We start from the raw sequence: 24,140 nt of genomic DNA on the forward strand, positions 1-24,140 counted from the left end.
CGAACACGCAGCCAGCACTCACAGCTCCAGCAGGAGCCTGGGATTCAGCTCAAACAACCGCCTAGGGTGAGTGACAGAGTCTCCCTTCATTCGCCTTTTTTGTCAAGGGATAGACAGACTGTTTCCCCCAAAGCTGCGAACGCCAGCTACATGAACACTACAGCTCGTGTTTCTCCGGTTCGGGAAAATAAGAGTTTTTGTTTTAAGAATGACTATTTTCCCATTGGTTCAGAAGACTGTGCGCCTGATGTTTTTTCAGATCCAGGAGTTAAGACTGTTCCGTCTGGATCTGTTTATTCTGGAGCTATGTTTATTCAGTCAGCTGCCCGTCCGCTTTCAGCTCAGTCCCCTGCTCAGCAGCCGTCTGTAGCTCAGTGTCCTGTGTTTCCTGCTCAGAAGCCGCCTGTAGCCCAGACACCAACTCCACCACCACCATTTTCGCCTCAAGCTCAGTTAGCCGCCCGGCCTCAAGCTCAGTTAGCCGCCCGGCCTCAAGCTCAGTTAGCCGCCCGGCCTCAAGCTCAGTTAGCCGCCCGGCCTCAAGCTCAGTTAGCCGCCCGGCCTCAAGCTCAGTTAGCCGCCCGGCCTCAAGCTCAGTCTCCAATTCCACCACCGTCGTCATCCCAACCATTGTTTCAGTCACCCTCAGTTCAGCCTCCTGTTCAGCAGCCACTAGCCCTGCACCCTGTGTCACTTGCTACCCCGGTACAACAAGCTCAGTCAAATCAATCTAAAAGGAACTGTGTTTCATCAGTTTGTTCTAAGCAGAGCAACAAACCTCATGATAATGTAATCATTCCTAAAAAGCTGGCCAGTTCAGAGACTGTGACGCGCTCCAGGGCCTCCCCAGCCTACTCTGGACCCCTGGAGGCTAGGAACCCAGCTGAGGACTGCACCCGGCTGTCACTGCCTGAGCAGAGTCAATGCTCTGGGCGGCTGAAGTCTGCTATGTGTTTGCCAGAGGCCTGTGCGCCTGCTGGTCCTGTTCTGTCCCTGCCAGAGGCCCGTGCGCCTGCTGGTCCTGTTCTGTCCCTGCCAGAGGCCCGTGCGCCTGCTGGTTTTGTCCTGTGTGTTCCAGGGGCCCCTGTGCCCACTGGTCCTGAGACTGTTCTCGCTGGAGGGCCCGAGGAGCCCGTCCAGCCTCCTCCCTCGTCAGCTGGGGGGCCCGAGGAGCCCGTCCAGCCTCCTCCCTCGTCAGCTGGGGGGCCCGAGGAGCCCGTCCAGCCTTCTGCCTCGTCAGCTGGGGGGCCCGAGGAGCCCGTCCAGCCTTCTGCCTCGTCAGCTGGGGGGCCCGAGGAGCCCGTCCAGCCTTCAGCTGCGGTCTCATCATCCTCGCCCGCTGCGGTCTCATCATCAGCATCATCATCAGCATCATCATCTTCGTCTGGTCCAGCCTCCGTGTCAGCATCCTCATCACCTGCTTCGCCTGGCCCAGCTTCCGTGTCAGCATCCTCATCACCTGCTTCGCCTGGCCCAGCTTCCGTGTCAGCATCCTCATCACCTGCTTCGCCTGGCCCAGCCTCCGTGTCAGCATCCTCATCACCTGCTTCGCCTGGCCCAGCTTCCGTGTCAGCATCCTCATCACCTGCTTCGCCTGGCCCAGCTTCCGTGTCAGCATCCTCATCACCTGCTTCGCCTGGCCCAGCTTCCGTGTCAGCATCCTCATCACCTGCTTCGCCTGGCCCAGCTTCCGTGTCAGCATCCTCATCAGCTGCTTCGCCTGGCCCAGCTTCAGCATCCTCATTAGCTGCTTCGCCTGGCCCAGCTTCAGCATCCTCATCAGCTGCTTCGTCTGGTCCAGCCTCCGTGTCTCCATCCACGCCAGCTGCAGCCTCCGTGTCTCCATCCACGCCAGCTGCAGCCTCCGTGTCTCCATCCACGCCAGCTGCAGCCTCCGTGTCTCCACCCATGCCGTCGCCTGGTCCGGCTCCGGCTTCAGCTTCGCCTGGTCCGGCTTCGCCTTCAGCTTCGCCTTCAGCTTCGCCGGGTCCAGCCTCCGCATCCGCTTCAGCGTCGTCTGGTCCAGCTCCCGCGTCCTCATCCTCGTCTGGTCCAGCTCCCGCATCACCAGCTTCGTTTGGCCCCGCCTCTGCATCAGCCTCACCTGGTTCAGCCTCCGCATTCGCTTCAGCGTCGCCTGGCCCAGCTTCGGCTTCAGCCTCTGCCTCATCTGATCCAACCTCCGCTTTGCCTGGGGCTGCAGGGGCCACGCAGCCTTCGGGTCCCCTCCTACCACCTCCACATTGTCGGTCATCTGCCAGGCCGCTTGTTGGGCATCATCACCACCGTGGCCGCCCTCCGGACTTCTGTTGCCGCCACTGCCTTCCGCGTGGCCGGCCTCCAGGCTTGCATTCCCGCCGCCGTTGCCATCCGCACGGTCGGCCCCCAGAACTGCTTCCTCGCCGCTGTTGCCATCCGCACGGTCGGCCCCCAGAACTGCTTCCTCGCCGCCGTTGCCGTCCGCACGGTCGGCCCCCAGAACTGCTTCCTCGCCGCCGTTGCCGTCCGCACGGTCGGCCCCCAGAACTGCTTCCTCGCCGCCGTTGCCGTCCGCACGGTCGGCCCCCAGAACTGCTTCCTCGCCGCCGTTGCCGTCCGCACGGTCGGCCTCCAGAACTGTTCGCACGTCGCCACCGTTGCCGCGTGCACGGTCGGCCCCCTGGACTTTTTTGTAGACTCTGGTGCTCCTTGTTTTTTTTTTTTTTGCTTGGGCCTGTCCCTCCATCCTGGACCCCCTCCGCCCGCCCTGGCCTGGTGCTTTGTTGTGCTTTTTTTTGTTTGGGGCTGTCGGGAGCCAGCCCTTAGAGGGGGGGTACTGTCACGGTTCTGGGTCCGTTGGACCCAGTATTTTGAGTTTATTATGTTTTGGTTTATTTCTGCTTCATGGATTGTTTTCTTCTCGTAGTGATGATGATGATTATTATTGTTTCTGTTTATCCGTGCTTAAGGATTTGTTCTCAGTTGTATCTCACGTTTAGTTTAGTTCAGATTCCATGTGTCATTCTGTCTGTCTCTCAGTGTAAAGTCTGCATGCTTGTTTTGTAATTCATGTTTCCTGTTTTATTGTGAAAGTCTTTGTCTTATGTTAGTGTGTGCAGCTTAGCTCCCCCGTCTCGTTAGCCCTGATCTCTCCCAGCTGTGTCTCCCTCCTGTTGCCGATTTCCCCCGTTACTACCCTGTGTATATAAGCCCTGTGTTTTCCCATGCTCAGTGTCGCGTCGTACCCTCAGAATTATGCCTGTGTGTCCTTGGTCTCAGTGTTCCATCCTCACTCCATGTTTGTTTTTCTGCCAGCAATAAAGCTGAGGTTTTTTGAGTTTCAATTCTGTGTTCGAGTCCTGCATTTGGATCCTCATCTCTGCCTGCCCGCACACAGAGCCCTGACAATATGGGCATGTGCAGTGAATATCAGCGCTATGTGGCCAGAAGTGTGATAATATAATTTATTTTGTGTAATAAACAACTGCAAGGATGGATGATTACAACAAATTGATGACTAATACATAAAAGTAATACATAGATGAATAATGATGATGAGTTAAGATGCGTAATCATGGGAACAAGTGGGTTTACAAACAGGAGCAGCTGATTAGCATTAGAAAAGCTGAAATAATACCTCAACTGAAGCCAATTGTACTAAATGCACTAAATGTGCACTGTTACAAGAATGTTTTTCTTTCTATTGTTTTCTATTATTTTAAGTTAAGCAGGACAGAGTGCTTTTAAAGAAAGATTTACTTATATTCTCAAAAGTTAAGCATGACAGGCTTCTGTTTAAGAAAGAGACCTGTTTTACTGTGTTAATGTTGTCATTTTGAGCTAAAAATAAATGGCTAAATGATCATTTGTTTCCCATATGGTCATATCACAAAGAATATCTGCTTAAATCAAATTCAAGTCAAATGGTTAAAAAATAATTTCACACACAAAAGAGCTACCACACTGGGAAGGGTGAAGACAACTGGGTTGCCCGGCCCTGGCCACGAGGTGTCCCTTATTTATTTTTCAGGGAGTTGGCAACCCTAATCGTGATCCATAAATGCCAAAAAAAAAAAAAGATCTTTCCGTTATGGAGCAGGATATTCCTGAAATTATTTTACAATCGGCTTATCAGTAGTGTTTTACCTTTTTATTGCTCTGATTGTATGAAAATAAGACGATAGCACTGCCAACAAAGCAAACCTGGTATTTCCGCAACTACTGTTTCGTCTTTCATTCAGACATTGTCAGTTTACAATTTCACATGACAGTGTTTTCCCAAAAGACGCTTGTCGGCAGCCACGGTGGCGCGCGTTTGTGGTTGTAGTTTCAATATCCTGAATGAGTTTTTGACTGTTCTTTACTTCCCTTCGATCCTTCCGTGGATTTCACAGAGAGGTGGTGTAGATAGAGCCTGGAAATTTCCAGCGTGTTTAAAGACGCACTGTAAGAAAAGCCAGGCTTAGAGCTGGATGTTGGACTATATTACTCATTAACACAGAGCATCCATCAGTATGAGGACTGGATTTCACTACTGTATTGTTATTACTTTGTTGTTACGAATTACATTCTGTTCAGCAACACTTTTTAATAATATAGTACATTTTAATATTTGATTACTTTGATTAATGCAAGTATTAGTGTTTGATTTGCTTAGCAAACAGTATATTATGCCTTATGTTGAAAATAAGACTAATATGATCAGAATTAATCACGGCTGACTGAACTACTGTCCTTGTGTCTGAATGCAGGGTAAAAAAATTTGTCAGTAACACCACCTTATGACAAGGATCGAAGAACTTAGAAACAATATGATCGCTGGCTTTGATCAGTTGTTTTTGTGCTCTATTGTTGACAAAGACAAAGAGCAGTAGTTTTTATATAGCGCTTATATAGATTCAAGGACTCATTGCACACACTGGAAGGTAATTAGTGTCACCTTGTCGTGCATCCACGTGAGTACAGTCAGAAAAAAACTCATGAAAAACTCATCTATGAAGTATGAGACACTTGGCTTTACATTAAAGTGGCATTCAGTAGGTGGGGTTCTCTAAGAGTCTCAAGTCTAAGTGTCTCAAGTGTGGGCAAAAATTATCATGGTTCACAGTAATTTCTATTGTGTGTAACTGTTTCCTCCATTTATCCATTTAGCCAAAAATGGCTCTTTACCAAAAGTAACGAGCCATTTTTGTAAATGTAAGGTGCAGAAAGTACAGATACTTGTCTAAAAATAGGCCTCCACCTCAGTCTCCCTGAATGGTGGAACTAGGGCAATGTTTTTGCCCACATCAAATGCCGGAGGTGCAGGAGCAGGGAGAGAATTATCTGAAGGATTGCTATTGTTGTCTTCATCCTTCACTGTAGGTGGAGCAGAAGGCTCAGGAGACAATTTGTTAGCTTGCAACTCCAGTTGACGCAACCTAATAGATGTCTCAGCTTCTAGCTCCCGACACTTTAACTTGAACTCAAGCTCATCCTTACGTTCCCTTTCTTTGGCCTCAAGTTCAAGACGAACTAAACGTACCTTTACGCGTGCACTAACACTGGGATTACTAGATTCGACAGAGAAGGGCTCAAACCGTGGAAGAGAGGTTGGTGGCTTTCCCTCACCTGGTCTGACCACCGTAGGTGTCCCCGCCCCCTCCTCAGCACAAACCTGAGGATGACCAGAGGTTTCGAGGAGCGACGCGGCATCCCCCGAGTCCACCTCTAAGGGGAACACGCCTTGCCCAACCAACCCACTGACAACAAGAGTCTTTAACTCGCTCTTCTTCATGGACTTGGCCACAAGGATGTCATAATGCGCGGCAACAGCACACAAATCCTCCTTCCGACATGCATCAAGCTGGTCCAATGCAGGCCTAGCTATAAAATCACCCAGGCTAAACTGTGCCATAACCCAAATAATCCCGGACGAGCCCCCACTTATGTTACGCCCCACTTAATGAACGGAGTGTCAACTGGAGTGAGGGGTAACACAAAGTGAAAGGGAACACATGAACTACTGGAGAAAGAGATGTCAGTATACAAGATTTATTGCCTAAAACTACTACAGTACAAAAACACAGGGAAGCTCTTTTCTTCAGGGTCTCCAAGGCCAAAACAATAAACAAAACACCCCCTTTTAGCTAGAAATCAAAACCAAGTACTCACTAACCAAAAACAAAATACAATGGCTGAGCTCCCTGTCTAACCAAACCAGGAGAAAACAGGTGAAACAAAAATGGCAGAGAACCCCTACCTGCTTCCACAATGACAAACTAATTATCACAATAAGGGCACACCTTCGCTCACAATAAAAGAAAGAAAAACCAAAGTTCACAGAGGGTAAGTTCTCACACACATACACACAAAGGCCCGCTGCCCAAAACTCTACAGCTCACAGCTCTGGCAACATGAGGAAAATGGCAGGGGGTGTGGCAGTTTAGGATGGCAGACTATATGCCGTGGCTGACGAGCTGGAACACACCTCAGCTGCGGCTCATGAGGCAGACCTGCAACACAAGAAAAGGAGAAAAACAACTCTTCTACAGAGGGAGAGCCACTAGAGGTCAGCGACCGTAACAGTAGGGAATAAAAGTAAAAAGTTGTCACAAAAATACATACTCGACTAAAGTACAGATACCTGAAAATTTGACTTACCATCTCGGCTAACTACACATTTAAGATACACTTCACCAAAATAAAACCAGAATATCAAATCTAAATGTAAGCGTTTAATTTTATCTCTATACAGGTTACAGTTTGGAAGCTTGCTTGTTCTGCTATCTTTCTGTAATGGTTAATCCACCAGTATGTACAAGCTCTTTAATTGAAACGACTTTTTTATTTTTTCAAATTTTCTGTGTAATAAAGAAACAGGAAAAATAATAGTAGCCCATGCTCAAAGAAATGTGGATATAAACATCTTCAAATTAAAGCTGAATCTCATACCAGCAGTGCACTGGCATGTGACTTAACACAACATAAATGTGCCACTGTGCTAATCCCTCCTGACTGCACTGTGTAAACTGACCATCCTCAGGTCTGCCAGTATTGTAATGCCAGAGACAGATGACATAATACAAAGTGATTGCACATTGGTAAATCCAATTTAGGAACCAGAAACACTCAACCTTAATAACTGGTCAACAAGCAGTGTGTTACCGTCACTTCATGTTTCAGTGCTCAGGGACACTTCCCCTCTGTGTCACAGCATGGCAGCTGTGCACATTCAGTATTCCTCTCAATGAACTTTAACTTGTCTGACGCATTTATGTATCTGTGAGTGTCATGTGCCTATACTTAGCAATAAAACCAAGTTGCTCTTGTAGTTCGTCCTTACATTTACATGCTATGCTTTTATGCGATCTCACATGGAAGTAGGAGTTTTAAATGAAAAGTAAAACGCATCCTTGGTGTTAAAACCACTAGAGAAGAAGGCCGAACCCCGACATTTGCAGCTGGGTATGTAATTGTTGACTGAAATCAGAGCCTACTCATATACTGCTCATTATATTTAAACTGCACCCCAGATTCACCTCTGGTAAATCAGCCAGCAGTAATAGGAAGTAATCTCCAGTTTAGGATCAGCGGGCGAGCTTGGTTATGATCACCATTTAGGAAGTTCCTGCTGGGTGGGAGGGCCTAGTCAGGTAAGCTGCCATGGTGTTAAGAGAGTGCACACACAAGAAGAATTGTTTGCTCTTCCCTTCAGCTGTTGAGAGCCACACAAGCCTGAAGGAAGAGGGAAGAGTTTCACTGGGAGCAACATGAATTCTCAGGATGAACTTTCTCATGAGTGGGCGGACAGCCTCGACAAGGCCAGGGTCAATGATTGCACCCCAACGGGGAAAGAAAGAAACAGCTTGCGAGAATACGCGCACTGCCTGCCTCTGGGAGATGGTGATGACACCTTGGAGCCATCAGCCATCGACACCGCGCGGCTCTTTCCGCTCATGGAGACCAGGCTGTACAAACGGCGGTGGGTGATGCTCTTCATCTTCAGCGCCTACTCCATGAGCAACGCCTTCATGTGGCTGCAGTACGGCATCATCAGCAACATCTTCATGCGCTTCTACAGCATCGGCACCCTGGCCATTGACTGGCTCTCCATGATCTACTTTCTCACCTACATCCCTCTCATCCTACCCGTCATGTGGCTCCTCGACAATCGAGGCATCAGAGATGTTGTGGTGGTGGGGTCCGCCTACAACTGCATCGGGGCCTGGATCAAGACGGGCTCGGCGGACCCCAGCATGTTTGCTTTGACCTTCTTTGGACAGTTCGTGTGCTCGGTGGCCACGGTTTATATCCTGGGCATCCCTTCCAGACTTGCATCTCTGTGGTTCGGGCAGCAGGAAGTGTCCACCGCCTGTTCCATTGGGGTTCTGGGAAACCAGGTGTGTCTTTGTTTACCTGCTGGGTTAAAAAAAATGTGTGTATGGTGTTATTCACTTTTCTTCTTTAAAGTGGGCGAGAGTGAATGAGAGCTCTGTCATCTTTAACTCTTTGTGCAGTATATTAAAAAAATAGCATGTTTCTGTTAGGTCAAGCTATCTTGATTTGTGATTGAGTGTCTCTCCTCCTGTGGATTCTTCTTTCCAACCTTCTTCCAGAGTCCGCAGGTTTAACAAAGCCAGTCACCTTCTTTGCCACTGGTGAAAACTAATGGCTAGTAATCCCTTCAGAGTAAAGGTTCTTAAAGAAACGATGAACCCAGCATGCAGTACATGTTAGCATGCTGGATGCTGAACCATTTTAGTTCTATTAAAGTACTTCACATACCAGGCAAGCAGTATATGGGAAGTAGAAGGGCATGGTTTACGTTACACTGAGCATTTTTACTGTTTAAACATTACTTGGATTACCAGTATCAAAATATGAAGTCATAAATTCTTCATTTACAGTGAGATTGCACTAAGAATGCTGTGTGCATGGCAAGGTAGTCAGGTCTGCTGGGGCGGGTGTGTTTCACTGCTTTTGCTTTCCTTTTAAAAATCCTGAGAACGGCATTAGACAGACAAAATCATCTGAAAATTCCAAAAAAGGTCACAGGAAATGTCAACACGCATCAACTGAAATCTAATTTACCTTAAATTTACCCACAAAACATGGAGAGTGATAGTTTTATGCAATTTTAAGTCATATCTAAAGTAAAGAGAAAATAAACAGAGCAAATGTGGTGTACTTGGCTACATATCAGTGCTTTGTGATCTCTCCACAGTCTCTAACACTTTTCTCATCTTATTGACCGCTCTGAGCACGCTGTGGTGCCCTTTAACCTCCAAAGCTGAACCATGTCCTCTCCCTCCATCATTAGACCAAACACCGGCGCTTGTCATGAATGTTCTTGTTTTGTGCTTTAAACCCGCTCCCTGCCGATGAAGATGAAAAGGACGCGCTGCTGTCGATGTTTACTTGCTCACCATGGCTTAATTGCTTTGGCTGCGGTCCCTAACACTGGATGCTTCCAAGTTTTCAGGCTGAAGTCGTTTTATGTAATACCTTGGACATTTAGAAACAGTTCACATTAGCAAAAAATTAGGTAAGGGTTCCAGAAAAGCCTGTGACGCTTTGAAGATCAAACAGACATCAAACTTCAAGCGAGGTCACTGTAATTTGGAGCCAATGAACAATGAGCCTGTTTTGCATAGTTTTGACGAGGTTATAAAAAGTCTTTAGTTTGGTTCAAATGTGTGACTGTCTGCTGTGAATATTTTCTAGAGCTTTTTCTAGTACACTGGCAACAAGGTAAACATTATAGCGAAGGTTCTAATCTGTCTGAAGGCTGTAGAAGGCAACAAGTGTAACAGTGGGTGTAACATTCTCAGACGACTGAAGGGATCGTACATATTTCTGTGTTTCCACTCGTCAAACACTTCACAGGTTTGTTACTCACAATCGGGAATGTGTCGCGTCACCTTTCCTTCTCTCACCTTTCCCCTAGAGTGGAGGGACCACCACCGGTGTCCCTTCTGGAATGTTCTTGTGACAGTAGGAAGCCGAGGATGTTGGCACTGCTGCTGTGGTATTCAAATTTGGAACGTTTACCCCCACTCCCTTCCCATTTACCCAAGATCCACTAGAAGTGTTGCTTTTCACTGAGGTTGGCTGGGGTTTTAAAAGTTACATTTAGTGACATGTAATCTTCATGTCAGGCAGTTTACAAAAGAATGGTGACTTACGGTGTTACCTGTCTCTGTTAAACAAAAAACTACAGACGGGTTTATTTTGCTACAAATGGCAAATATGCATATATTTTATGTTTTATAATAAGAGGTGTACCATCACTCACACTGATTGCAGCAGTCAGTCAGATGCCAAACAGGCATTGACATTTTCTGCATCAATTACTTATTTCATTTTTTGTTTATGTTTTTGGGGTGTTTCTTGCTTTTTACAGGGCATCATATCAAAGTGCAAACTTTACCCTTCTTTATGTCTTCAGTGACGTGTTTTGCGTTATAGCTTTTTAAAAATTTGGACATATGTGTCTGTGCGCAGGCATCACATCAGTCCATAGTTAATTATGTGTCTCTCGCTTACAGTTGGGTATTGCCATTGGGTTCCTGGTTCCACCCATCCTCGTGCCTAACGTGGATGACATGGACGAGCTGGCACATCATATCAGTATCATGTTCTACATTAGCGCAGGCATGGCCACCGCCATCTTGGTCCTTGTGGTCATCGGTAAGTGTTTAAAGGGAAGATGAGTGTTTATACATGTCAGTTATGGCTGGAGCCTTTGTAGAACCATTTTGACCATTTCTGTTTGAAACCTAAAATCGTGTTGAAGAACCTGGAGAATTTTAAGGGGAAGAAAATCAGGAAAAGAACAGAAAATCTGTGAGCACAGAATCATCAGTGAATTTTATGCATTGGTCTCCTGTAGACACTGACGCCACTGTTTGCAGCTTCCAGCCAGCATTGATGTGATCTTGTACTGCCCTTTCTGGCCTTGGAGACGCATGGATCCAAGTCTTGATTGAGCCTCACGTTTGTGTAAAAGAGCTAATGGGTTAGAGTCCTTGTCAGAGCTCTTTACTCACTCATGCAGCAATCGCCCACTGCAAGTCACCTTAAGTGTCACTCAGCGCCCACAGCTACTGGTGTGAAAATATATGAAGCAAAGCATCATCTTGACAATTTGTAGTTTCCAGTGTTACCTCACCTTGACTCCTTTGTCCACTAGAAGAATTACACTGCTGTTTTAAATGAGAACACAAAAGAGTCTTTGAAATCATCTTTGCTGCAAAGTTCTTGATATGAACATCCAGACTTGTGTATGGCAGAGCTTTACACAGAGATGTCTGCTCCTCAGCCAGCTCCGCTGGGAAACTGAGCCTGCCCGAGGTGTGCTTTCTAGCGAAAAACTCAACATCCCTTCAACTCCACCAGATGAGCAGCTGCGGTAATTGGTGTAATTGTCCACATTTTGATGAGATGAGTTTTGACACGACGTGAAATACAGGCAGGGGCTCAGGGAGTCATAGCAGAGTTTTATAAAATCACCCCCCCAGCTCTGTTAAATTCTCTCTTCACCTCCACCAAGGACTAAAAGTCAGAGAAAGTCAGAGAAACAGTGGTGGAGAACCAGTCCCTTGATTACTTGGATATGCTGACTAAATAACTCAAAGCAAATCCTTGGGACACAATCACCTGTGACTGTGACCTTTGAGGTCAAAGGTTTGTGATTCCAGCTTTTGCTGATTGTCGTGTCACGTGCGGAGAACATCTGTGTTTCACTTTACATACTACGCAGATATATCTGCTTGTCCCAATCAAGCAGGTTTTACTTATTTAAAAAAATATATAATCACATGTGAAGCACACACTGCCAATTCTAACTGCACATAATGTATATTTATGCTGTCAGGAACATGCATCATATTTGGTAACTCACTAAACTCAATAGTGAAAGATTAAATGCAATAACAATACAGAAAGTGTTACGGAATCAATAAATAGAAGAAATACTGAAAATGTCAACCTGTTATTCAATAAAACCTGTTAATCTACGACTTATGATAGGAGGAGAAAAGTAATAACAATAGCCACCTATATTTGGTTAAATTTGGTGGCTGACTTGATGTCCAGGGGGCAGGTCAGATGTCACCCGCTGTGTTAGACACTTACCTGCATTTTCTTAGAAAGGCTCAGTCGAGCATCACATGGACCTTGTACTGGAGAGCTGGCAGGTTAAAGATTATTCCAAATTCTCACATGTAACTCTGTTGGACAATGTCTAAAGATGTTCAGGGCTGCTGTACGTGTGTTAAAACCTGCTTCGGAGACTGATATCTTATCTTTATAAGCATGTTTACTCATGTTTGGAGTCCACTTTTGCTCTTACCTCAGCATCACACTGAACTTTGCTCTTTGCCCCAGTCCGGTGTTTTTCCGGTGCTGTCCTACTAAATCTTATATCTTAAAAACTAAAGTAACCTCCAGAAATGCTGTGTTTGTTTGTGTTGCTTTTCAGTGTTTCAGGAGAAACCTGAGATCCCACCCAGCCAGGCCCAGGCACAGGCCAGGAACATGCAGCCTGATGAGTACTCCTACACAGCCTCCATCTTGAGTCTGCTGCGCAACAAGCCCTTCATGCTCCTGGTGGTCAGCTATGGTGGGTTCCTCCCTCTTACCCGTACTAAACATGCAAACTGTAGCAGTCAGCCCCACCATTTCTAGGACTAAACTTTTACCCTGGCAAGAGTTAAGGATACTGTGCATTATGGTCTATGTAACTCTCGTTCACAGTCCTTATCGGCCTCTGAGCACATATATGAGCGAGTCATTAAAACGAATAGAGTTTGTGTAGCACTGATCTGATTGTTTTTGGTGATAGCATTTTTTGGCTCAAAGGTCACTAATTAGTGACAACATAGGAAAGACAGACCAAAGTTGTTCATGTTAAAGGGCTGTTTGAGTGTGTTAGCAGCTGTTTCTCAGACTATAGACTTCTTGCTTTCTTTCTAATCCTTTTAAAATCCATTTCCTCTCCTCCATCTTTAGTTTTTGCCAATTGTCTACCTTCAGTTATTATAAGAAGAATCCTGTGCTGAGTTTCACAAGGCAGTTGTTTTACTAATACCCACACACACACATTTATTGATTCACGTGTAGTCAGTTGGAATGCTAACATGATAAGCTGCTGGGAAACAGAAATGTTCATCTTTCAGTTTAAAGCTTTCAAAAAAGGAGAAAGTTTTTGAGTAGGGGGAGTATACACCCTAAAAATGCCCAAATAATCTGATTATAATGTCTCTTATATTGTGTGAAGCTCTCAAGAGTTTTTAGGTAGAAGCACCAGGACCCATCTGGTCCCCACATGAGACCACCTTTCTGTGCAGATTGTCTCAGAATAAACTGTTTTCTGTTTGTGGTCTACAGGCTTGAATGTTGGCTGCTTCTATGCTATTTCCACACTGTTGAACCGGATGATCATTGAGCACTATCCTGTAAGTCCCTATTATAGCCTTTTTTTTTTCATGTTTGTCAACTTTATATTTTCTGTCTTACCTTCTCTAGTCTTCCTTGTGGCTTATGCTCAGATTGAATAGGCCCAGCAGGTAGACACTGTCTGACCGCATTTAACACTGAGCTATAAAGCATCCAAAGATATGGTCCTGACACAGATAACAGGAGTATGATTGTTACGGCTCAGTGCTTCTAGGAAATGACTGCATATTGTGACTTCACAGGTGCAAATGCCAACATTTTCTCTTTCAGGGTGAAGAGGTGAATGCTGGGAGAATCGGTCTGACCATTGTCATTGCTGGCATGGCGGGCTCTCTCATATGTGGCATATGGCTGGACAAGACCAAAACCTACAAGTAGTGTATTTCTTTTAAACCCCGTTTTTCAGTGATGTGGACTAAGATCAAACACAGAGCTGTGTTTTCTAACAAGAACCTACATTTGAGTCAAATCCTAAATATACACCATGTCCATCAGAACATGGCTACACTGTGATCATAAAAGGCTGAGTATAAAATGAACTTCACACCATTGCACCATCAACAGCTTAAACCATTGATACAAGGCAAGATGAATACATGATTTCATGTTATTTATTTTAACTTTTGACCCTACCATCCGAATGTCACAGCAGAGATTGAGAGTCATCTGACCAGGCGACACTTTTACAGTCTTCTATTGTCCAATGGTGGTGAGCCCATGTAGTTTAAGATTCCTGCCGTTAGCTGAAGGGAGTGGTAAACCATGGCATTCAAATAAACTAATGTCATTGTTTTCTACAGTCAGATTCTGATGGAGCTTCATGTGCACATGTAAAAAGATGCTCTTCTGAAAGGCAATGTAATTTTCAGTCCTCAGGATCAGCATTCTCACTTCTTCTCTGCAATGTTAGCTGTACTTTAAAACATCGACTCCTTGCATGAATGTCCTTTAAGTCACTCATCCATTCACAGAGAGATGTCCAAGTGAATTAGACCATTTGATTAAAAGAGGCACGTATTAGGATACAACATAGCCGAGTTTTCTGTGTGGTGTTGCTCTCTGCTTATCTGAACTGGCAGGCTGTACTTTACTGGTACTTCAAAGTAGCTTCTCAAGCCTTTTGCCACTGCATATGATGGAAAAACAGTAATCATACATTACTTCTTTCTACAAAATGACCACTTGCTTTATTCTGCAAGTTAGTGATTTAGTGTTGATAAACTGCCTTCATTAATGTGGCATAAAAATGTTTATGATTAGAGGAAGATCCTCAGTCCACAGATTCCTCACATGCCATTAGGATGGTTATCTGTCAGAGCAGTTAAGCCCAGATTTAGAATGTGGATCCAGAGTGAGCCGGAGGACTGTGCAATATTAACAAAAATGTTTTGCTGCTTGTTTTACGCGTGGTTGTACAAGAAGCAGCTTCAACAGAGTGAATTTGTTTTTGCAGATTGGCGTTGTTGTGACAAGTCGTTGGTGACACAAAATAATGGCATTCATTTTTTTTGGGGGGGGGGGGTTGAACATTATCGCTTGCGTTAGTCCTTATTGTGCCCGTCATAACATGTGCTATGATACATGGCTTAATGTCTTAAACTTTATTGTTATGCTCCTGTCTCCACAGACAGACCACCTTGGCCGTGTATATCCTTTCTCTAACTGGGATGCTGGCCTACACCTTCACCCTCAACTTGGGTCACCTGTGGGTGGTGTTCGTTACAGCTGGAGTTTTAGGGTAGGTAACCATTAAAGAATATGGTAAATGGCCTGTATTTATATAGTGCTTTACTAGTCCCTAAGTAGACCCCAAAGCGCTTTACACATCCAGTCATCCACCCATTCACCACCATGGCCATAAACATCACAGTAGGCTCTAGCAGCCAACAGGTAACAGAGCTGTGAATGATCTCTTATATTCTGTCATGCAAATGTGATGGAGGAAAAAAAAGATGTTTCTCATACTTTTATTTATTTAAAGAAAACATTTCGGCAAGCGTCAGCAAAGTGAGAAATGCTGAGGGGCTGCCAGCTGTTTCTGAAGCTAAAGGGTTTCCGTGGAGCTGGAAATCCATTTATTGGAAGTGTTTAGAAAACTGCTTAGCTAAACAGAAGCTTTATTGGCCCATGCGGGTTGGCATAGCATTGACACTAGTTTTAACCTCGGGGTAATGTTGAATCATATTGGTCACGTTTAGAGTCCCGCTCGAAACTGATGAAGCTCTGTGTTGTTCAGTTTCTTTGTAGCAGGAATGCTGCTTTTTGAGCAAAACTTAGTGTTCCACAGTCCACAGGCTTTGTCAATAATTGCTATTTATGGTAAGCTGATTATGCCCATATCTGGTTTCCATAGCAATTCCTTTGTCTGCTTTTCACCCAGAGAGGATGTATTAAACCTCAATATACTTGTCCTACTTTTACATTTGTGGAGCATTTTTTCTGCTGGTTTTTGGACAGTTAAAAATAGTTGAGTCACAAAATTCTACGCTGAACAGATCAGACACTTGGTTTTATATTTTAGTTCACCTATATTTTCTGTCTTTCTCCAGTTTCTTTATGACAGGATACCTGCCTCTGGGTTTCGAGTATGCAGTAGAGCTCACCTACCCAGAATCGGAGGGGACCTCGTCCGGACTGCTTAACTGTTCAGCTCAGGTCGGTAACGTTCAGCACGTATGACTGCAGAGAACAAACAAATAACATATCATAACATGTCATGTTGTTTGGGCCTTTAAAGAGCTTCTCACTCTCATTTCAGATCTTTGGAATCATTTTCACCATAGCTCAGGGAAAGATCATGGATTACTGGGGAACTTTAGCTGGCAACATATTCTTGTGCATCTTTCTGCTAATAGGAACAGTGGTGACAGGTGAGATGTTAACCTCATCTCTGTAGATATCGGCTGTTTTCTTTCCCATGTCTGTGTGTGATACTCAGACCAACTTATGTGAAACCATTTTGTGTAATACTTGGACTTGCAAAGACTCGTCTCTTTCATAGGCGTATGCTGCCTCCTAGTGGCTAAATGACTTTTCACACTATATTAAAGTTGTAGTTAAAGAGGACCAAAAATACCTATTTTTTAGCGCTACATTTTTATCGTTGCTCTCTACTAGAGTAGCTTTGCATGATTCACAGCTAAAAATAACTCATATGCCTCATTGTAAGCCTTGGTGCGGCCTACTCCGAGTCTGAAACAATCTGACCCTTCCTTTTAAGTCAGCTTTTTTCTGTTTATGTGCTCTGCATGCCTAAAGTGACAAAGGTAAGGATATACACTGTCACTGACATCATACAGAGCTAAGAGCAGAAACCACATGTTTAGAGGCGTCTGCAGCGGGAGGTTTTGTCTTGTTGGAAATGCCTCTAAATGCACTGAACTTATTTGAATAGTAGGTCTTTTTTCCTTAAGACCTTTTTGTTATGTTCTGACATGTAAAACCTTAATGGCAGGAGTACCTTCTTTTTACCACAACCATGCTTGTTAAGGTCTTACTGTCTAACTGTGCATATCCTTCGATATCCTTCCTCCATCCTCTCTGAGTTGTCACAGGAAGGGGGATATCTTTGATTCAATAATCTCTGAGCACCAAAGGATATTCTGCATGCTGACCCAGAAAATTAGTTTTGAAGAAAACATGTTATATAAAATACAAGAAGATAACATGGGAGTAGCAATTTTAAAACTTCCACACCAGTATGCTGTTCTATTTAAATGTAACTTTATTTTGCACAAAATTAATCATCAGTAATTTAATGTGTTTCATAATATTATTATTATTATTGCAGGATTTATCAAATCCGACCTCCGACGGCAGAAGGCCAACCAACAGGTTGAGGTGCAGACAGTGAGTGTAAGTACGACTGTGTGTGTTACATGAAGTTAGAGGTGGGATGTGTGTTAGAGCCCACCCTGGCTCTGGATTGAATGCGCTCTGAGTGGTTTTCTGCTGGTGGCTTCTCTGCAGTCACTTACATTGCAGTCTGCTGCGGCAGGCTTGGATGCAAAGCGAATGCAGGCGGTCGTCCCGCTGCCCTGGTTGCAGCTTTCTCCGCAAGCTGCTAAAAATGTCGTTTTCTCTCAGCTATGCTTCGTCTAACAGCTCTCTGGCTCGCTCTCATTAAAAACACGTTTGCTTATTCTTTGCTTTGAAAAGCGTTGCTTTGGTTTAATGCTTACAACGGGTGCAGTTGAGAGCTGTCAAATAAATATTTTCAGCTAAAAAAACTTATATTAAAACCAAGTATTAAAACTAAATATGTGGTGACTTTTGTAACTTCGGAGATGTTCATGCTCACCTGTCGCCTTGCTTTACGTCAGGCTCGGGACCTCTTGCTTTCTTTCTTTGGCCTTTTTGTCCTTCTGATATTCCAGTTTTAACACTACAAACGCAGCTTAAACACCAGTAATCCTGCACACCAGTGGAAGTCAAAGTGATAGTAGTGCAGTAGATTTAAAGAGATGTATCTAAATAATAAACAAAGCAGAACTAACGATACATGCAGTTTCCTGATCAAAGGCTGTGGTATAGCTGGGTGTGCAGGTGTCTCTGGATGCACTGGTGGTGTGTTATGAATGAGAAGGTGGAAGATGAGGGGGACCCCTTAGGGCCCCTCAGAGGTGTGACCCCAAAGCTATCATTCCAGCCTGCAGGCTCCCTGTCATCGGTGCAGGATTACGGGGCCACGTCGTGCGGCAGCCCCTGGCAACGGCAGTCTTGACATTAACCCACAAGCTCACAAACACCAAAACACACACCTGCCAAGGTAGGGTGAAAAAAGGGTTTTAACGATTGTGCACACAATCATGTTTGCATTTACTTGAAGGTGTTACCGGTTAAACTGCAGCGTATTGTACTCGACTGCACAATCAGCCCTTTAAATCGCACAAACAGACTCGGTGTCATTGTGGAATTAAACGTTTATCCGGTGATTGCAACTCATCTGAAGTTCATTGTGAAAAGACACGTGATGAGGTGTACTGAATGTGAAGAGATGTTTGTTGCTGATATAATATTGATGTTGAACTCTGCTGCCACTTCACTCATTTTACTGCATCACGTCTGTCCTTTGCAGACAATTACTGCTGATCTGGAAAGAGGAATCTCTCCACCTGAAATCTTGAAAGAGGTGAGGTTGTGAGGAAGACAGATATTTCTCTGTCCAAGATCTCAGAATATCACCGTGTACAGATTAAAAACAAATAAGACACATTAAAAAACAACAACAAAAACTGACATATCGAGACGCACAATCATGCACAAACGACTGAGGAGCTGAAAGCTGTGAACTGTAAGAACATGGAGGCTGAATCACAGAGAACAGTGTTGCTTTACGGAGTTCTGTTTGGACTCTGTGATGCAGAAATCCACATTGGTATTACACCCCAAACCACCATGGGGGAATGCACTTTCAAGGTTTTTACATCATGGGATGATGGCATTTTACATGTCTTGTTAGGTGTAATGTATCTGCCACTTTAGTGACTCCAACCTTCAATCTAACTGAATGCCTTTCCTAGTTTTCTTCTGACCGGTGTTAATGTAGTGTTTTATGCATTTGACTGGCAATATTGAAAGTTTTCTAATATATGACCAACATTGTGTGTAATTGAACTCTCTCTTTACATTGATGAAGGTGTCTCATGTTAGTGTTCTGTGTTTAGAATATGTATATTCAATGCAGATTAAGGACTACGACGTGTTTACCTGTCAGGCAGCCAAGTCACCTTTCGCCTAATTGAGGCTTTCGTATCTGTCGTCTGCCGTTCAGGATGACAGTATTACTTGTGAATACTGCTGATGCAATGTATCTGAGTTCGCTTTGGGGGGGGCGGTCAATATTGGCCCCATTTTACTGTGACTGACTTCTTTAAAAAGACACAAGAGGCGAGAATGTCCGGAACGCAAAGGATGTCAGCACAGCGGAAAATAAGAACAACACAATGGGAGATTGCGACTAATCAGATCTACTGCCCTTGTCATTTTGCACACTTTTTATGTGTACTTTTTACTTTTGGTACTGTAGAATTATACAAACAGGCGACAAATCGAAGGGAAATCCATCAGAAATATGTCTTGGGTGTTGGGCCAATACATGCCAGAGTCGGAGTAATGCAGCTCAGTTCTTGTGGAAAATATTACCTAATTTTGTGTGAATAATTGTAGTGGCAAGCAAACATAAGATGGCCAAAATCTCCTCTTTATGGTCAATGTGGTTAAATTCTGATGACTTTAAAGGCTTAACACATCTTATTTTTTATAGTCATTAAGTGTCCCAAGTGTCCAACAGATGTGGCCTGATCTGAGCACCACTTTGCACAGTTGTGCACCGATCCTGAGTGGACCTAAACAGTGCCAATCAAATGCCCTCCACCTGTTAGAGCCCAGGGTCAAAGGCTCAAGTGGTTTAGTGTTTTCCTTCGTTTTGTTGCCTGTGTGTATTTTATGCTGTGTAACCAGTAGTTGTACAAATTTTTACTTCAGGTATTTTTAGGAAGTTGTCTCGAAATGTTGATATTTAATTAGGACTTTTATGTGTCTGTGAGAGGTTCTAGTTAATCTTAGTCTTAGGCACTTTAAAGTGCTGTGAATTTTCCACACCCTTAGAGTTTTTGCTATTTTGGCATGATGTGTAGTTGATCCAGTCAATAAGGAAAAAATGAAACTGCAATACAAACTATGGGATTTTGAACACTGTACCAAAAACAGAAACTAAATTAAGAACAAATCTATATATTTATAGATAAATAAGCCCTAGCTAAATGTGTCTGTGTATTTTTGTATTTCACCACAATGTGGCCATGTTTAAATCAGGAGATTTATGCTTTCTTTAACCCAAATATGAGAACAGAACAAAACTGGGATTTCAGTCTTTAGCACAAACCGTGCAAAAACACAATTACACCTTGAAGGACACTTCAAACAAAGGACTACAAGACTACAAAATACTATTGCCACAATTATTACAGCAATAAAAAGCATAAAAAATCAAGATATTTTTAAAAATTAAGTTTTATACAAAGTTATTTGTGCATAAATTTCCAGGATGTACAAATCTTTCACAGCACACAACAAACATCAAACCAACCTCTGCTGTATGATTTTTCTAATGAGGTGCGTGGTTTTCTTCTGCGTAGCCTTCCGACATCTTTGGTACATCTGGGCTTGCTTTGATTGAAAGACTAGAAAACTGTACTTTCTATGCTCTGGTGCAATAAAACAATCATGGTGACGAGAAAATGTGTACTGTGGTTCTGTTTCTACGGTCAGTCAGCGGCACCATAGCAAAACCGAGACTGAGAAAGAATACGCTATCTGTGCTGTTAAGACAACATAAAACTCCAGATATTGCTCTTTTAAATATGAAATTATTACAAATTCTAAAGCAGCACACATTGACCACTGTATTGTAAGATATACACCAATCGATCACAACATTAAAACCACCTGCCTAATCTGCTGTGTTCCTCTTGTGCTGCTAAAACAGCTCTGATTCCTCATGAAGGCAGGGTCTTTGAGGATGTGCTGATTGGGAGCATGACAGCAGCAGTTGTCCCCAAAGATCAGCCTTGCTGGGGCACATCCTACAAAGGCTCATTTGGATTAGGGACTACTAGCGTCTTCCTGTGTTTGAGCACATCATCAACTGCAGTCGTGGACCAGGAATCCCAGGTCCCGACGTTTCCCAGCAGAATATTGCAGTTTCACAAGATAATGTTATTTATTTGACCTGTGAGGGGTTTTAATGTCATGGCTGATCTGTGTAAATGTAAATAATGTCACAGTAGAAAGTGAATTTACATCAGTATATCCTGTTCTTCAAGGCAAGAAGCAGCACACGAGGACCAGTTCACAGAAGGCTGGTGGAGGTGGATTCAGTTCAACAACAAGAAACTCCAGATTGCTGGGACTCAGTTATGCTTTTTCTGTCGCGCTCCAACTTCCTCCTGTGTTTCTGGAAAACACTGGAATCCAATGAGCATTCCTATGATGGAAAAACCTGCAAAAACACAGTGATGTACTTTTAACTGTGTATTCCAGTGTGTTGTGATTTAACTTAAGACGTCCTGATGGGGAGTCCAACAGAGGTTATTATCACTATTATTCATTACTCACTAGCCACAATGAGAGGGGCCATGACTCCGATAGTCAGCGGTGCAGTTTTATAGATAAAAGCCTCAGATAGGAAGTGGCCCAATGCCAGGACAAACGTCCATAAGGTGATGTGATACAGCCTGCAAGAGCCAGGGTTACACAGTGAATAACCCATAGACTTCCACCAGAAATGAGTTTTTATGGTGCAGGAAACAACACGATGGCTTACGTTCTATTCTGGATATCAATGGCACAGGCACAGCGAATGATCGATGACAGCAGCGTCCAAATACCAAAGGTTCGAGCTTGGAGACCATTTACTGAGAAATTAAATAAATACAGATACAATATATTATGATAGAGAGCATCCATTATTAGTTGAGAACAATGCAGGAGGGTTTCTTGGAGCATTTCTTTCTTTCTTTTTTTTTAACCTTTTGAGCAGGTTTAGCTGAGGACATTGATTTATTATCTAATTCTAAGATCCTATACACTAACCAGACACTTTATTAGTTACACCATGCTTGTACCAGGTTGGACCTTGTTACGTTTTCAGAACTGCCGTAATTCTTTCACAGCATCCCAAACGTGTTTTATTGGATTGACTTCTGGTGACTACAGAGGCCATTTGAGCTCAGTGAACTCACTGACATGTTTGAGACCAGTTTGAGATGATCTGAACATATCCAGTAGATGGGTACACTTATGTAATCATGGCCACAACAATACTCAGTCAGGTCGTGGAATTTAGCACTCAGTTAGTGCTAAGGGGCTCAGAGTGTCCCCCCCAAAATACCCCACATCATTACACCATCGCCACAAGCCTGAAAATTTGGATTTTGGATGGATTTATACTTTGATGTTGTTTTACAACAAATTCTGACCCTATCATTTGAATGTCAAAGTAGAAAATGAGACCACCAAACATTTTTCTGGTCTTCAGTTGTCCATTTTAGCTGATCCCTTGTTACCTCAGTTTCCTGTTCTTAGCTGGCAGTGGTAGCATCTGCTGCAGTCTTTTGCTGCTTCAAGGGTCCACATATTGTACTGAGTTGTTGCCACATGTTTAGGTGGTGAGATAGCAGTTGAACAGGTATACCTAATAAAGCGTCCAGTGAACGTAGAGCGGTGTCTGGTTTGTTATGCCACCTGTAAGTGCATTTTTCTGGAAATGTGCCGCAGTACAGAAGTTTTCTGCAATACTACTTACTATGGTGAAGATTATAAAAAAACAAGATTTTAATGCCCTAAATTACTATGGTTTATTCAAGTTTTTAATACAAAGTAAGAAAAGAAATTCAATATTGTGATTTCACAGGATTAGAATTATTGTTGCAGTCCAGATCAATGGGAATAACAGCAGCTAACAGCAGCTTATAAAAGGCAACATAATACTACAAAGGCTACAAGGGCTAATAATTATTATAAATGAATGCTTTCAAACTAAGTATATATTTTCCAATCTAAAGTGAAGTCTTGCTAATAACTACTACTATTGGTTTGGCTCCTATTAGGGAGAAATGGCCTTGTATATTCTGATTATGATTAATAAAACATTTATACGTGCTCTATATAGACTCTGCACGCCAGTGATATGCAGGCTAATAGGTAATTAGTTGATGATCATCACGTGCATTTTAACATAAAGTGTTGCTTGGTATTCGAAGCGTGTGGTGTTTGCCTAATTTATACTAATACTAGAGTCACAAACTAATAATCACGTTACTTTTAAGGTTGTCAGGTTGCACATTCCACTTCTATTTTTATCTGTATTTACTGTACAGCACTTTGGTCAGCCTTGGTTGTTTTTAAATGTGCTCTATAAATAAACTTGACTTGACTTGACTTCTGTCAGAAAACAAAATCCAGTTTTCTCACCAAACTCTGGCATGCCTGTGTAGAGCTTTTCGGACAGAAAACTGTGATCTCTGAAACTCTGCACGGTGTTTCCCATCGCGATGACGGACACCATCACCAGCCAGCTCCGCAGGACGTTCAGAAAGCGACTCATCTCTTCTGTGTGGAAGAAGCACCTATCAGAGAGGAAAACTGCCGGTTCACTGCAGGACACACCACTCCGAACTACAGGTCAGTACAAACCCCGGTTATATAACATTAGCATTGGACGGAAGAATAGATGTATTTCTATTTCATGTCTAACATAAGACATTAGCTGGCAATACATCAGTAACTCATATGACATAACAAGCTAACCCTGGATTAAGCAGGTTTATACAATTAGCTAGCCTATTATACTTTAAAACATCACGAGTACGTCATGTATTTACCTGACTGCGCCTGTCAAACTATCATATTCCCGACAAAACAGGAGTATACTGGCGCTAGAAAAAGTGGGACTGAAGCCAACCGAGTGGCGAGTCTTTCAATCTTGGCTCGTGGGGTTAACCAATAAGAGCGCTTAAAATGGCTCCTGTTAATCGTACCATGATTGTGATTGGTGATTTCAGGCGTTAGGGTTCCGCCTATTTTCCCCTCTAACCAATCTACATATAGCAATCCTGTCGCGTGTGGACAGTGCTAGACTGCGTCCAAACAAAGAGTAGCTGTAGAGCAAGAGAATTATGCAGGTGACGTGCCTCTACGAGCAAGGCTTGCCACTTGGC

The 24,140-nt window shown here is 43.7% G+C and overlaps 2 protein-coding genes across 7 annotated transcripts in view; one reads left to right on the forward strand and one right to left on the reverse strand.

Moving 5' to 3' along the window:
- flvcr2a (FLVCR choline and putative heme transporter 2a) overlaps nucleotides 1-21,103 on the forward strand; it is a 30,498-nt gene extending 9,395 nt beyond the window's left edge. The window contains exons 2-11 of one of the 5 annotated variants that reach the window (XM_086274295.1): nucleotides 10,509-10,650; nucleotides 12,443-12,583; nucleotides 13,351-13,418; nucleotides 13,690-13,793; nucleotides 15,047-15,157; nucleotides 15,969-16,074; nucleotides 16,178-16,289; nucleotides 17,210-17,274; nucleotides 18,068-18,187; nucleotides 18,497-21,098. In XM_086274295.1, the coding sequence (XP_086130421.1) occupies nucleotides 10,509-10,650; nucleotides 12,443-12,583; nucleotides 13,351-13,418; nucleotides 13,690-13,793; nucleotides 15,047-15,157; nucleotides 15,969-16,074; nucleotides 16,178-16,289; nucleotides 17,210-17,274; nucleotides 18,068-18,142 (924 nt within the window). In that variant the 3' untranslated portion in view covers nucleotides 18,143-18,187; nucleotides 18,497-21,098. Of the gene's footprint in view, nucleotides 1-7,440; nucleotides 8,361-10,508; nucleotides 10,651-12,442; nucleotides 12,584-13,350; nucleotides 13,419-13,689; nucleotides 13,794-15,046; nucleotides 15,158-15,968; nucleotides 16,075-16,177; nucleotides 16,290-17,209; nucleotides 17,275-18,067 lie in introns of those variants that run through there. The other 4 variants (XM_086274298.1, XM_086274299.1, XM_086274294.1 and 1 more) reach the window with 4 other exon arrangements.
- erg28 (ergosterol biosynthesis 28 homolog) lies at nucleotides 20,416-23,927 on the reverse strand. Of its 2 annotated transcripts, none has more exons than XM_086274301.1 (5): nucleotides 23,805-23,927; nucleotides 23,395-23,549; nucleotides 21,746-21,836; nucleotides 21,538-21,656; nucleotides 20,416-21,421 (listed from the first exon to the last, which is right to left on the reverse strand). In XM_086274301.1, the coding sequence occupies exons 2-5, from the start codon at nucleotides 23,525-23,527 to the stop codon at nucleotides 21,333-21,335; spliced, it is 432 nt and encodes a 143-aa protein (XP_086130427.1). In that variant the 5' UTR covers nucleotides 23,528-23,549; nucleotides 23,805-23,927; the 3' UTR covers nucleotides 20,416-21,332. The 2 variants fall into 2 exon arrangements, with proteins under 2 accessions (XP_086130427.1, XP_086130428.1); XM_086274302.1 differs by having other exon boundaries at nucleotides 23,395-23,532; nucleotides 23,805-23,914.
- Between the last annotated feature and the right edge of the window lie 213 nt (nucleotides 23,928-24,140).

Source organism: Aulonocara sp. 'chitande type north' Nkhata Bay, linkage group LG19 (assembly GCF_057382095.1).
Source record: "Aulonocara sp. 'chitande type north' Nkhata Bay isolate Kocher_YH1m ecotype deep benthic linkage group LG19, A_spYH_male_GT1.1, whole genome shotgun sequence".
In the NCBI taxonomy this organism is placed as follows: domain Eukaryota; kingdom Metazoa; phylum Chordata; class Actinopteri; order Cichliformes; family Cichlidae; genus Aulonocara; species Aulonocara sp. 'chitande type north' Nkhata Bay.

What these genes read in the sequence shown, in the direction of transcription:
- erg28 (XM_086274301.1), bottom strand. Translation starts at nt 23,527, where the DNA reads ATGAGTCGCTTTCTGAACGTCCTGCGGAGCTGGCTGGTGATGGTGTCC. An exon ending in CACAGGCATGCCAGAGTTTG is followed by an intron (nt 21,837 to 23,394) that starts GTGAGAAAACTG and finishes TTAATTTCTCAG; the next exon opens with TAAATGGTCTCCAAGCTCGA. An exon ending in ATTGATATCCAGAATAGAAC is followed by an intron (nt 21,657 to 21,745) that starts GTAAGCCATCGT and finishes TGGCTCTTGCAG; the next exon opens with GCTGTATCACATCACCTTAT.